At 42.4% G+C, this 14,358-nt stretch overlaps 1 protein-coding gene across 3 annotated transcripts in view; it reads right to left on the bottom strand.

Moving 5' to 3' along the window:
* Nucleotides 1-2,083: 2,083 nt before the first annotated feature.
* The window catches only part of BEND4 (BEN domain containing 4), a 33,721-nt gene continuing 21,446 nt past the window's right edge, over nt 2,084-14,358 (bottom strand). The window contains exons 4-5 of one of the 3 annotated variants that reach the window (XM_060012632.1): nt 12,239-12,408; nt 2,084-4,473 (exon numbers count right to left, since the gene is read on the bottom strand). In XM_060012632.1, the coding sequence (XP_059868615.1) occupies nt 4,467-4,473; nt 12,239-12,408 (177 nt within the window). In that variant the 3' untranslated portion in view covers nt 2,084-4,466. Of the gene's footprint in view, nt 4,474-6,334; nt 8,560-12,167; nt 12,409-14,358 lie in introns of those variants that run through there. The other 2 variants (XM_060012629.1, XM_060012631.1) reach the window with 2 other exon arrangements.

Below are 14,358 nucleotides of genomic sequence, written 5' to 3'. Positions count from 1 at the left end.
TATATTTAACTTTTTTTTTTTTTTTTTTTTTTGCGGTATGTGGGCCTCTCACTGTTGTGGCCTCTCCCGTTGCGGAGCACAGGCTCCGGACGCGCAGGCTCAGCGGCCATGGCTCACGGGCCCAGCCACTCCACGGCATGTGGGATCTTCCCGGACCGGAGCACGAACCTGTGTCCCCTGCACCGGCAGGCGGACTCTCAACCACTGCGCCACCAGGGAAGCCCTATATTTAACTTTTTAAGGAGTTGCCAAACTGTTTTTCAAAGTGACTGCACCATTTTACATTCCTTCCAGCAATGTATGAAGGTTTCAATCTGTCCATATCCTAGCTAGTATTTGTTACTGTGTATCTTTTTCATTGGTATTTCACTGTGGTTTAATCTGCATTTCCCTAATAACTGGTGATGTTGAGCATCTTTTCATGTGCCTATTGGCCATTTGTATCTTCCTTGGAGAATGTATATTCAGAACCCTCGCCCACTTTTAATTAGGCTATTTGTGTTTATTGTTGAATTGTAAGAGATCTATATACTCTGGCTACAAGTTTCTTATCAGATATATAATCTGCAAATATTTTCTCCCATTCTGTGGGTTATCGTTTTGTTCTTCATGTTGTTCTTGGAAGCACAAAAGTTTTTCATTTTGAAGTACAATTTATCTTTTCTTTTTGTTGTCACTTATGCTTTCCGGTGTCATATTGAAAAAAACATGGCTTAACCCAAGAAGATTCACTCCTGTGTTTTCTTCTAAGAGTTTTATAATTTTAGCTCTTCCATTTAGGTCTATGATCTATTTTCAATTATTTTTTGCACATGGTATAAAAGTAGGGGTCCAATTTCATTCTTTTGGATGTGGATATCCTGTTGTCTCAGGATCATTTGTTGAAATGACTATTCTTTCCCCAATAAGTTATCTTGGCACCCTTGTTAAAAATCAACTGACTGCAAATGTAAGGATTTTTGTTGGCTATCTGGATTCCTTGCAGTTCCATCAGAACTTTAGGGTAAGCTTGTCAATTTCTGCAGAGAAGTCACCTGAGATTTGGGTAGAAATTGCAATGGACCAGTAGATCAATTTGGGGAGTATTGCCATCTTAACAGTATCGATTCTTCCACTCCATTATCATGGGATGTCTTCCCGCTATTTAGATCTTTTAAAATTTCTTCCAATAATGTGTTGTAGTTTGCAGTGTACAAGTCTGGCATTTGTTTTTTAAAATTTATTCCTAAGTATTTTGTTCTTTCTGATGTTATTGAAAATAAAACTTTTCTAAGTTTCATTTTCAGAGTGTTTATTGTTAGTGTATAGAAATACAGTTGATTTTCCTATATCGATCTTGTATCCTGCAACCTTGCTGAATCTGTTCCTATACTTTTTTGATCTGTAGCTTTTACTCTGTGTGACCTGCTACAAAATATTAAAAAACCGAAGTTACTTAATAATCCTCTTTTAATGCTTTAGAATAATAAAATAATTTAAATTTCATTTTAATTGATATCCCAATTCAAACTCAAATTATTTGGACTAAATTATTATTTTTTCATCCAAAACTACTGTTCAGAACATTGCATCTTGTAGTGCAAAAATAAAACATCTCTTTTCCCTAAAATGAAAAATGTGTTTTGTCTTAGTTTTTACTTATGAATGACACTTAATTCAGTTTCGCTGTTCAGTAATGGTTGATACATCAGATTTATATTTTACGTAATAACTAAAAGTGGGAAGCCACCACTATGCCACCTTATTTAGCCATAGCTACTTTGCTTTTGTAGTCAGGTCACTGTTCAAAAACCATAAACAAGCAGCGTCTGTTTATTGTTAAAGGTCAAGAGTAGCAGCTGTGGGGTTTCCTCCTCTCCCTGATAGAATGGAACTATAGAAGCATGTATGTTTAAAATGTGAATGTACAAAATACTGTACAGAAATCTTGGATTACATGTCCCTGGATCATCGTTGGTTGTCCCATTCATTCACTAGATCAAATGAAATTTTGGGTGAGTTCTGGTCAGTTCCCTGACATAACCATCTTTTCTGTTTAAAAACAAACAAACGAACAAACCAAGCAGAAAAGCGTCTGGTTGAATTGGAGAAAGATGCAAAAAGCAAGTTAAAACACTTAACAGAGACTTGACATTTATTGTGCAATTTCATCTCCAACAGAACATGTGGCATTCTAGAGGTATATGAGGTAATAAAATCAATACTCCAGTTAGAACACCTGAAATAATTGGCTCTAGTAACAAATGTTTCTTATAATTAAAAATATTGAATGTTTAGAAAACTCTTATAACATTTTAAGTTCCTAAAAGGAAAGTGCTAACACTTAAAAAACAACTTACTCTTCTATATAAATTGTTCACAGAAAATCTTGCTATTCTATATTACACTATGCATTTATAGTTTTATTAACATACCTCTGGTGGGTTTTAACTCTACACAGTACAATCAAATAGAAATTATTCATAGAGAATCAACAAGACTTCAACAATAAAAATATTAGGATCAATGGATTTGTCACAGTTTCTCCACAAGTGTTCATCATAGAAAATAGAGTAAAGGCAAGTTGGCCCCAGTGTTAGGCTGCTACATGAAGTTCCAGAGAGGAGAGACACACAAGGGCAATGCTTAAATGGGGCAGGGTCGGACTAGACCAGGGACCTTGAAGGTTTCAGGACCCCTCTCATGGACTGGCATGCCCTATTCCTTAGAAGCCAGGCCCTGGTGGCCACAGCAAGCTCTTGAACTTAAACACAGCCAGAGATGTTAAAGCCACAACTACAGGAAAGAACAGATTGTTGTATTTTCCTACAAAAACTTCACGACAGTTCTCACAGTGACATCATAGATTGAAACCCTCCCTTCCAAACCAGACTCATCAATTCTAAGGCTATGAATACAACAAACGTGAAAAGTGAATGGACATTGGCTCTGATGTCCAGTGCCATTTCTACCATCTAGCCGTTCCCAAAGACCATCACGTCACTGAGTTCAAAGTTTTGCTTTTATATCCCTGCGTTTTTGTACTGGGAACCTATGACAGAAATGTGAACAAATTTTAATTTATTCATTACCTCAATTAAACAACAAATCCATTCCAAAGTTTTTAAGGGGTTTGAGAACCTTAACTACTAGGGAAAACTGAACTAGTCATTCTGCTTACTAAACCCAAAGATTTCCTCTTATTAGCTGAGTACCTTGGGCAGTGTCCTTATCAATAAAATGGGGTGGTAACAATAACACCCTAGAGGGTGGTTGTGAGGATTAATATGAGAGGATGCATTAAAGTGCTTACCAAAGTACCTGGCGCACAAGGGCTCAACGTATATAAGCTATAGCTATTGTTATTGTTGGGGGTTTTGAATGGGCCAATGTGCACAAGACCCATCTGGCTACTTGTAGTGGGGCAATTATTCTGAGAATGAACAGGCTTTTGAATAAGTCATCTTAGCAGATGAATTTTCACTGTAATTTGGGGAATTGTGATTCAGTGAAAACCTAGCCTGTATATTAGCCAGCTATGGATGGTCAGGAGGAAATTTAATCTGGTTATTTTTACCACAAAGATTTGGTAATTTAGTGCTTTCAAGAGCCAAGCTTACCGAGCTGGTCATTAGATGAGTGAAGTCCAGACCTCTCAATGTTTCTTGCAACTGAATACACTGTGGAGGGTAAAAGTGGTCTCTAACGTGTAAACATATCCGTTATAGTTTTGAATGTTAATTAGGAGGCAAGTTTTGGTGAGTTATTATTTTTGCACTCCATGCTGTCTGGTATCAATTCTTCACTCTCCTCTAAATAATAACACAAATAGAAGTGATGCCACTGGCTCATAAAATGTAAGTAACTGCGGAGGGCCATCAACTGGGTGACATTTTTCTACATTATTCAAGTGAAGTGGTTATTTTTATCCAGTACTTACACGACTGAAAGAAGCCATCACTATGTTTACAAAAATATATCATAATGATACATACTGCTGTTTAGACACATTTACACTAGAGTTCTGACTCAAGCATCCTATTTGACATGTTTTGCCAAGCAGTTTTGGCAAGTGTCACCACATTAAACACGCACCAGCAAGGCTTGCACCATATGTGCAAAATCACTTTCTATTACATTTCTAAAAACTGGTATATAAGAGCTGTCAAAAATTACAAACAGCTGTACTGTGAAATGAGACAAGTTTAAATCTTTTTTAAAACGAAGTTATCCAAGAATGAGACTTTTTAAAATGATAGAAATGGAAGAAAAACTAAGGAGGTAGTCAGTGGGTATCAGGTTTAGGTTCTAGAGTACACACTGAATGACAGAATTCACATGAGGGCAACGTACGTTTGCTTTCCGGAAAACTGCATGCTTCATCCTACTTCATGCTCCATCCGTTTTCTGATAGCAACAGGAGGTCAAGCCATTAAAGGTGGCGGGAAAATGTAGACATCACGAACTTGTAGATTCCCAAGTTTGTATTATTGTCTAGATTTTTGGAAAACATCTGATATTACAAGAATATACTGGACTTAACCATTCTTTCGATATCTGACACACGGAGGAGCTGGATCAAATAAGATATTGAGTAATTTATATCGCCTTATAATCCTGGTGAACAATTCTCTTGGGTCAATGTGTTTATGACTGATGAAGGGCTAAGGAAGATCCAGGATATAAAATGACCCACTTGCCCTACAGCTATGAAGTAGCCACATGTATAACATATCTTCCAATTCCCCTACCAAAGGAGATGATGGCTATTTCCAGCAAATGCTCTAATACTATCCTCTCCGTTCCTAGTGAAGCCTTATGAAACATAAATGGTGACAGTAGCCTCAGTGCTCTGGTGGAAATTCTCAACCAAGAGAGTGGAGCCTGGGTTCAGGGCTGAATATTTTCAATTGACAGTTTTTCTCCAAAGCATTTAATACTGAGGTTAAACCATGAGATTGTGAATGGTGGACCTTCAAAAGAGACCGTGAGAAGTGGGAGCTTAGTAACTGCTCGCAGAATATGACGCAACCCCCCACCCCAACTCCCGGTTCCTGGCCTACATCCCCCAAACAGATCACTGAAGGGTTATGCTGGGCCAAGCGGAACTGCACTTGGCGTTCCATTCACTGGGAAAGCAGGCATGCTCTTGGTGATATGACTTTAATTTGGGAAACCTCAGGACACATCAAGACACTGTCACTGAGAGTAGGTATGGTTCCCTTGATAGATGGGATTATGAACCATGCCCAGTCACTGACAAAATACCAAATTTGGTCTGTGGTGTCAGGCCAGACCTATGACCTTTTCTCTCACCAACGAGGTGGAGCAAAGCGGCATCCTGAGCTGTTTTAATTCAATCTATGTTATTCCAGTGCTAAAATGACTCAGGGAAGCTGCTAAAAGCTGACATGAGTATGAATGTCTCCTCAAGAGAGCAATTTGTCCAACTGCCAGACAAAGATGTAGAAGATCAAATCAAGAAAACATACAGGTCTCCAGGTCTCCAAAGAGATCAACGGAAAGGCTGACAGAGCAGTGACAGCATCCAATCTTCTCACTGGTGAGCTTTTAACCTTGCTACAGAGGCTGCGATGGCCTTACCAAAAAAATAAGTGAATGATCCTTGCAAACCCTGATGTGAAAATCAGGTGACCATGCAGGCAACCACCACAAGCCAGGTAATACACCAGTCTTAAAGGGGAAGTGCAAATAGCAGCATGTGACATGGACTAAGGAGAGGACAAAGCAGAACAGCCGAGCAGATACTGTGTCACAGCCCAAGGGCCATTGGTGCCCGGGTCAGGCGGTGGGTTCGGCTAAAGGAATACAGCAACGACATCAACGGTGAAGAGTGGAATGGAACGTCTGACTGGGGACAGGGGATCGTAGGTCCTAGACCCAGGAGAGGCGTTAGAACTGGCCGTGTGATGCTAAGTCAGTCATCTTTCTGGGCCTGGATCGCTCACGTGCGTAAGAGATGACCAGTGTGCAGCTCTGAACATTTTAGAATTTGTGAAGTATTGGAAAACAGCTGATAGAGAGATAATTCACCTGAAAATAGGGGTGGGAGGGAGAGACCAGGTGTACCTTCGAGCAAAGGCTGGTGCGACCACGGGCCTTGAGGGGCAGAGCCTCCTGACCCCAGGAGCCTTCTCAGGGGATGATAACAGGAGTGCAGCAAGCACTTGTCTTAAGGATGCCGACCTGTAAGGCTATGGAGACTGAATGCAGAAATGCTCCGTCACCAGCTTCCGTGAAGATCAGCCCAACACTCGGCTCCATGATGACGCGTAGATGTGAACATGTGTGGAATTTGCAAGCTTTCAGGGAAACGATAAGAATTGGAAGTTCTTTTGTTTTTTTTTAAGGCAGTGGTCAAATATTGCTGCTATAGAACAAAAAAGGACAGTGAACTCAGCAGTAAGGATAACTAAAGTCCAATGCAAAGAAAGGAAAAGTAAGATGGAAAGACAGGTGAGATTATGGTGGTATTTTTCTCCTGGCAAAGATTTCATGTCACCAAAGATTCTTATAAGATATTGACTTCTAGACCTTGAAAACGCCTCAGGGAGTATCTTTCTTCCTCGGATAGCCAAAGATACTAGTCTCATCGTTCCCAGAAGCACCGCATTTGCCCTTATCTTTTCCTTTACCTGCAAATTTTAGCTAAGTTGCTCCAAAACAGGATTGAAATATTAGTTCTCCCCATACCATTTAACAGATCTGACAAATGACCATCTCTATAAACAAGCTTTTCAGTGGGCGAAACTAATAATCGTAACAAAAGCTAAACAAGGACCTATTGCTAGGGTCATGCACAGAGTTGATGCTAATTATAGAAGATAAAGGGTAATTTATTATTTTACTTTGTCAAAAGGTGGCAAAAAACCCTCTTTATGCATGGATGCTCATAAACTTGAAATGAATTTCCAACCCATTCTCAAAACCCTTAGTCATGTTTGTAGATGACATTAGCAGCCTTCACTAACAGCTGCCCATTTAGCCCTCGACTCTAGAAAGAATGCAGACATCTGGATTAGGCTGATAAAGGAAGCCTCCCCTCCCACCCAAACCCGAAGCACTCAGAAAGATTCTAGCATCTCTAGAGCATCTGCGGATAAGAAATGGTTCCAAAGACATTACTACTAACTTCGCAGATGATGCTCAACATATTAAACCGGGGAAAGTGGGTGGGAGTGGTCACCGCTAACTCAGCCAGAGCCAGTAGTTCAGGGGGATACTGGCGGGAAGGAGGCACACAGCAGTTGGGATGAAACATTTCCATCGGTGACAACAAGAAACAAGATTTATACAAATTCTGAAGATCAACTCAGCACAAAAAGACCCTCAAATTTCTGAGAAATTACAGACAAGCCCATTGCATAGTTGTCAGAATGGCCTTGAAGCTGTGTGTATACAATTCCAGAACATCTGGTCAATTCAGTGAATCCCATCAGTCACATCACTTTGTCTGGTCCTCAGTGCACCAAACAACTAGCTGACTGAGATGCTCATTGTTCAACCCAGCGCTTTGGCATCGTGTCAACAAAGCCCGATTTAAGGCTATGGAAACTGTGAACTTACAAAATCGAGCATCTGAAAATGGTTTTGAATCTTTGGATGTTTCTTGACTGATACGGTGAAAACTATTACTGTTTGTTAACTTCAGAGATCATATAGTGCCTTCCTGATCAACACAGGAGAAATTCTTTTGTGTGGTAAACATAACAGCTGACTTCCAATTAATCACTGTCTAGAGGTGGCTTCTGATCTCTGGTTTCTTTTTAGTAACAGGCTCTGTCAATGTTAGACACAGCATGCAATGTCACCTATCTTATGTCTTTGCTGAGAAGTATAAATTCAAGTCTTTGGAAAACATAAAGACAACTTATTTGAATTAAATAAAGAGAATGCTTGTTCCTTGTCCCTTAGGATAACGCCATGTCTCTACCTTCCCCCATGGGCAGGGACACTAACCCAATCTCTGTGGGGACCAGCTCTGCTCAGGAAACAGAGCTCACTTGAAGATTTCGGACAGGTGACCAGGAGCTCACCTCTCTTTTTTCACCCTCACCGTCTAACTAGTCATCATTTAAAATCAATTGTCATTTTTTTCTTTGTATAATGTAATACTGTGAAAATCTCTGTAGGCTCCATAGACTTCCCAAACAACCCTAAAATGGGTTTGTACTAGGAACTGTGGCAGTAGGTCAAGAGTTAAGGTTCAGGATGTGTAAACCTTTAACTCCGTTAGGATGTGACAGAGTGACATGCTCTGGATTCTAAAGTGATGGTAACAGAACATTCACAACTGGAACTCTCAAGAGGACCGGCTGCTAGTGTGGAAACATTCTGTCCACTAATCACCAGACCCGTCCTGGGAATTTTTACTGAAGACTTCATCCTGGGAAGCCTGGTGATCGATCCCTTCATAAAAGGAGCCTCCGTTGTGCAGGAAAGTCCCCACTGCCCGCCCCTGCCGAGCGTGACCCACAGCGTCACTGAACACTTTGTTTATCTGCTCCTCCGAGGGCATCCACCAGTCGGGGTTGGAGGTACAGTGCATCCTAATGAATTCTGTAGGAATACACACAACAGTAAAAAAAAAAAAAGAGAGAAAAACAGCTGGTTTTTGCAGCGAATGATAGGAAGGCTGCTTAAACTTTAACAGAAGCTCTATAAGAAAAGCTTTATGGGACATCCGATGTAATGCCATGATGATGTCACTTATTAGACCCAACTTACGCCATACATATTTTCTACTCAGGTGCAAAAGTAAAAATTACATAAGTGAGAGTGATCCCTTTAAGGCACAATTGCTATGAAAGGTAAATTTGATTTGCGAGGCGTGGTATGCACCATGCTTGGTAAAAAAAAAGTTAAGAGTACATTTCAAAACCCTGTTGTTAACATGCTCGCATTTTTAGAATGTTAACTATCTCCAGAAGCACAGCAAATATCATCAGATGGTGTTCTTTAACCAGCTACTGATTTGTAGATTAAGTGCAAAAAAATAAAATCTCAATGAGTAAGAAATTGCCTAAGTTTTGGTTCAGGTTTTCACATTCTTAAAATGTTACTACAGGCTATACTTTATTTCTCTAATTGTGATGTCTATAAGTGTACTGACAAATATTTTTTAGATGACTTTTCCTCTAAATATTTAATATCACCAGAAAGCAATTAGCATGCCTGGAAGAAAGAATATACAAAAAGTAGCTCAGACTCCAATGAAACAAACTTGGCCTCCCTTGGGTTGAGCTCACATTAACCCTTCCTCTATTTTCTCAGGGAGTCAGGGGACATGGATAGTTCCTACACAGCTATTTTAATATGGACATCTGTAAACTGAAATGGAAAAAGTTCGACTGAAATGAGCATTCTGGGAAAAGTTCTAAGTCAAACTGTGCTTTTTTTCACAGCTGACTGAAAGTTCAAGGTGATTGCCATTTACACACCATTTCTTCGCCAGCACTGCTCCCTCTACAAGACAATGGTTCTGGTTCTGGGACTGGATTTGTCTGAAATTTATTTGTGAAATCCCGACCCTATATGCCCATGGAAGCTGATGCTTTTAAGTACCTGGACCCGAAAAATCCCATGAACTGAACTGTGCCCATCTTAGCAGAGACGCAGGGGCATCCCCTTCAACTCCATGCCTGAGGTGAGAGACTCGTTCACCTCGCCTAAGTCCCAGCCCTAGCGGCCCTCCTGGGGGACACAACTGTGTTTATTCAGCTCCTCGCCCTGCAAAACTGTCAGGAACCAGATGGCCTATGCTGGGCTACAGGCCTAGGAAACACCGAAGGATGCTTTTCAAACCTAGGTCGTGGTCATTATAATGCTGAGCAGAGAGAAAGGAGGTATTCTGGGACCACGAGTGCTCAAATATCTAGTCCTCTCCCTATTATTTTCCTTGCATTCAGGTCTATTCATTATGTCCTCAAATCATCTCCAGCCAGGCTATCAACTCCAGAATTCAGGCATTCTGTTTTCTCTTCCTCTGTCTTCCTCAGGTTCCCTACCTCATGTGTTCAGGAAGTATTCAATAACTGTTTAAGCAGTTTCTCTCTCTCCAGATTCCCCACTCTCATATGAACACAGAGAAATGAAAGATTCCAAGTATCCACGAGAGGAAGTCAAGGCTAACTGCTGAGGATCCTGCAGCCCCGCCCCTCTAAGAACTGCTGCTCTGTGACACCTCCCTCCCCCTCCCCCTCCTCAGTGCCCGCTGCTGCAACAGGACTTCCCCTAACGTTGTGCCAGACTACTACCGGCTAAAAGCAGAGCTCATTCTGTTACCCGGATAGGAAGCGTCCTCACATCCCTGACCCCCCCCTTCCTTCCGGGGTCAAACCACCCTGGGGACAGGCCAGCCTAGAATTTGATTTCATTCCCCGAAGCACCCTGCGTTCCATCCCTCAAGTGTCCAACTGTCTGAGGCTTCCTTGGCCATTCTAATCTTGCGGACCACAAGGGTGTCCACCCTGGGAGTCAGCAAGCATAAACCTGCAGGAGGGGAATCCCATTTAGGTCACAGGAAGGCCCCAGGATTTCAGCCTCTGGGACAGACATAAACGCTCTAACCGGCCGCCCCTGACACAATCAGCAGTTCTTGCCTATGCATTCTCCACCCATGGGCGGGTGGAAGCCTGTGGGTCCTGCCCAGCTCTCCCTGCTGGAGAGTGCATATTCTGGTCAGGCAGCCTGGGCTGCATCTGTGTCACAGTGGGTCCCGCAGCACTGACACTAGTGCTTTGAGACGTATATTAATCCCTCAGTTTCACTGACTTGCTTGTTAAAATATAAATCGTTTAACAAGGATTTCTGGAAAGGGATACCTTAGTGGGGCCCCTTATCCTGATTCCCTTGTAAGCCTCAGGGCAACTTCCAGAGTACTCGCGGAGCGGGCTCTCAGGACAGCCCCCACGCTCACCGCTGCCTCTGCTGCCTCCGTCTGCTCTGACGATGCTGGGGAATAAGGGAAACTATGGCTAGTTTGCTAAGACAGCCCCTGGAAATTTCCATTACCCAGTCACTCTGAGTAAGTAGAATTTTCAGACTGGCCAACAGGGGGTGCTCCAGCATACCTGTGCTGAGTTAATGCTGGTGTTTTCATTCTAGGTGGTTTTCTCAAGTCTAGGCCACCAGCCTCAATCACCTGGGGTGGTCGTGAGGTGCAGTAACGCGTGCCTCCCCTGTCTTCACGCCAGACCCGCTGAATCAGAAGTTCAGGGTGGGTCTGGGGATCTCCGCTACTAACAAATACTACACAGGCACCTTAGGCACGCTGACAGTCACTGTGGGCAGGCCCAGAGGGGTGCAGGAGTGAGTGTCCCTTCTGATGACTAAGGCCTTATCAGTGATAAGGTTTTTCAGTGTGATTTCTTCACCAGGAAATATTTTGATCCCTGTCCAGAGTAAATCTTTATTGTCTTTCCAACCAATAAGATCGCTCTTGAACTGTATAGGTTAACATTTGAGCTATTTGATATGGGTTTTTCAGGTGTGAATGCGCTTTTGTTGCCACTATAATGTTTCCACTTGTCTGTGTTTATTTATTTGCACCCACTGAATCAACCGTATACACCTCCTTACCCTCTGCCTGGCCTATCCGTAGTGTGGATCAGCTGCAAAGTAATCGGCTGTTAATGCTGAGGAAATGGTATTATCTGAGTAGTATTTTTTAATACAGAAACTTTAAAAAAACCGAACAGAATAAAATCTGAGTGGGCGAGAAATACTTTAGGCCTAAGGAAAACTGATTCTAAATAAATTTAAGGAGTTGGGCCAAGTATTCTTGAGAAGGTAGCTAGATTGGGGGAGGGCGTCATGGGCCGCAAATGAAATTGGGATAATTTTTGAGGTTCCTCGGCTTCCTTTCCTCTGTGCTTTCCCCAGTGCTCCAGCTTTGCTGGAGGTCGCCTTCCCGGGCGGCAAAGAAAATCTGAACTTAAAGCGTGAAACATGAAGTGCTATGCAGTGCTATGTGCCATTAAGTGCTAAAGCAAACGAAGAACTTTTAAAGGACTTCTTGATACCAAGGAGATGGGCCACATGAAGCCTATAACGTCTCAGCGGAAAGAAACCAAAATACAGTAAAGGCTGAACACTTGCACGGGGGAGCCACAGCCAATGCGGTGAAATGAGATCACAGATGGACACTGAGTGGAAGGATGCAGTACCTCGGAGGCATGTTACTTTAACTGGATCCAGAGGGCGTCTTTCAGGACCTGTCTCTCCTGACTGCACTGACCTTTTCCTTTTCCCAAGGCCGCATGAGTACTTAAGCTCATCGGTTGTGAAAACAAATCTGATGAGGTATCGAAGGAGCCGCCTCCCGTCCTTCTTTGAAGAATTTACAGCCTCGTCCCACTGTTTGCTCGTTATGTAGACAGGATAGTTGTTCAACAGCTGCTTGCTTCCCTGGAAAAGCGAAATATTTTCTCATTACCTACCTGGCCGGCCAGCCAGCCAGCAGCCCAGGCGATCTCCATTTCAAAGGCAAACATGCTTTTTAACCAAGTGGCTATACTGACAATGAACCAGGTACTGAAGAGCACAAGTAATTGCTCACACTCAGAACAGGGCACTTTTCAAATTACATTTGCATTTTCTATAACAAGAGCCAATGAGGTATAATGAACACCTTTGAAAGAGGAGCTATTTATAACTTGCATTTTAACAGGTAGGTTAAAATGTGTCAAGATCCAATGACAGGGAACACTGTTTAAATATAACCTGTAACTTTCCTTTTCAATCTATTAAAATATGCAAAAATGACTTTGAAGAGTGTGATCAAACAGGTCTCTTCATCCTTTGGTTGGCGGTTAGGTACTTTTAGAAATGATGCTGGTGGGCTACTTCCATAAGGTATTTTTTTGTGTTTCATGCACCTAATATCTGATAGCCATTGTATTTCAGTGGAAACATTAAACAGTGAATTTTAAAGAGGGGGCATTGTGGAAACAAACAAAAATCACTAATAATAATGCAAAACAAGTTTTCTCAAATTATAGCTTCTGCAAATGCCACTATGTCAACTCAAAATTTTTCTTACTTTGCACCTTCATAATTTATGTCTGCTATAAAATTCCCAGGCTAAATAGTTGCACTGGGACTAATTACAGGAATTTCTGTAACATTTATAAGCCATGTTTAAGTCAATTGCACCTACACGACCATTATTTTAGCTCTGGTTGTCCATAAAATTCTACAGTCCAGGGCAAATTAATTAACCCATGATCTCAGCTTTAATGTACTTCTTCCCCAGTAATTAAGGTGTACAAAATAAAGAAGGGAAACTCACTCAGTTTTACAACTCTGCAAATTTACTACAGGTTATAAATTTGGCACTATTTGGAACTGATAGGTTTTAATTTAAAAAAGTGCTCTGTTCAGTTAAGCTCTGAGAAGGGCAAATGGTTTAGGAGCCAACAGGAAAGAAAGAGGCAGCAGGTATGGCCATGAAACTGTGACTGAATTATACCCGTGGAAACTCATCACCGCAGCATTCATACTCCCTTGAAATAGCAGGAGTGTGACTTTGTGTCCTTTTTAAGGGAAGCAGCTGAGGGAGGTGGTTTGTGGTTTGAATTTAGAGTCAGCCTGGGTTTGAACTAAATCTCGGTTCTGGGTTTTATTTGTTGTTTCTTGAGCAAATTACTTTAACTTGTTGGACCAAAGTTTCCCCATCTATAACACGGGAAGAACTAAATTATCATGGGTTTAAAATACGAGTACTTGGGAGCGTAAACCAACCCTTGGCTCTGTGTACTACGTGTGATCAAAAGATGGGCAGGAGCCCAGAGGTTCCGAAGGGTCCTTCAGCCCAGGCTGCTGTTTCACGGCAGGAGGGGAGAGATGGAGGGACGACTGGAGTGACGGGCCGTGCCGATGGAGAAGTGAGGATGAGAGATGTAAAACCAAGGTGGTCAGGCAACCAATCCACTGAGCCAGGGTACGGGGGACTGAGGAGTGAAGATGATTCCCAGGTGCAACGGGGTTGTCCTCCACAAAGATAAGGAACAGAAGGTTATGGCTGGGGGGAGGAGGAGGCAGATAGCAAGGAAGAACAGTGCCTGACATATACTAGGTGCAATGAACATCCATCGGGTGGGTGACTGATGCAGTAAATACTACCGCGGCTGGCACGGAGCAGACACTCAACACCGGTGGCTACAATGAAGAGCTCTTAATTTTCTTTTTTTGCGGTATGCGGGCCTCCCACTGTTGTGGCCTCTCCCGTTGCAGAGCACAGGCTCCGGACGCGCAGCCTCAGCGGCCATGGCTCACAGGCCCAGTCGCTCTGCGGCATGCGGGATCTCCCCGGACCGGGGCACGAACCCGCATCCCCTGAATCGGCAGGCGGACTCT

Source organism: Delphinus delphis, chromosome 5 (assembly GCF_949987515.2).
Source record: "Delphinus delphis chromosome 5, mDelDel1.2, whole genome shotgun sequence".
Taxonomy (NCBI): domain Eukaryota; kingdom Metazoa; phylum Chordata; class Mammalia; order Artiodactyla; family Delphinidae; genus Delphinus; species Delphinus delphis.
The sequence above is the reverse complement of the archived record's forward strand: the minus strand, read 5'-3'. Positions and strand labels throughout refer to the sequence as shown.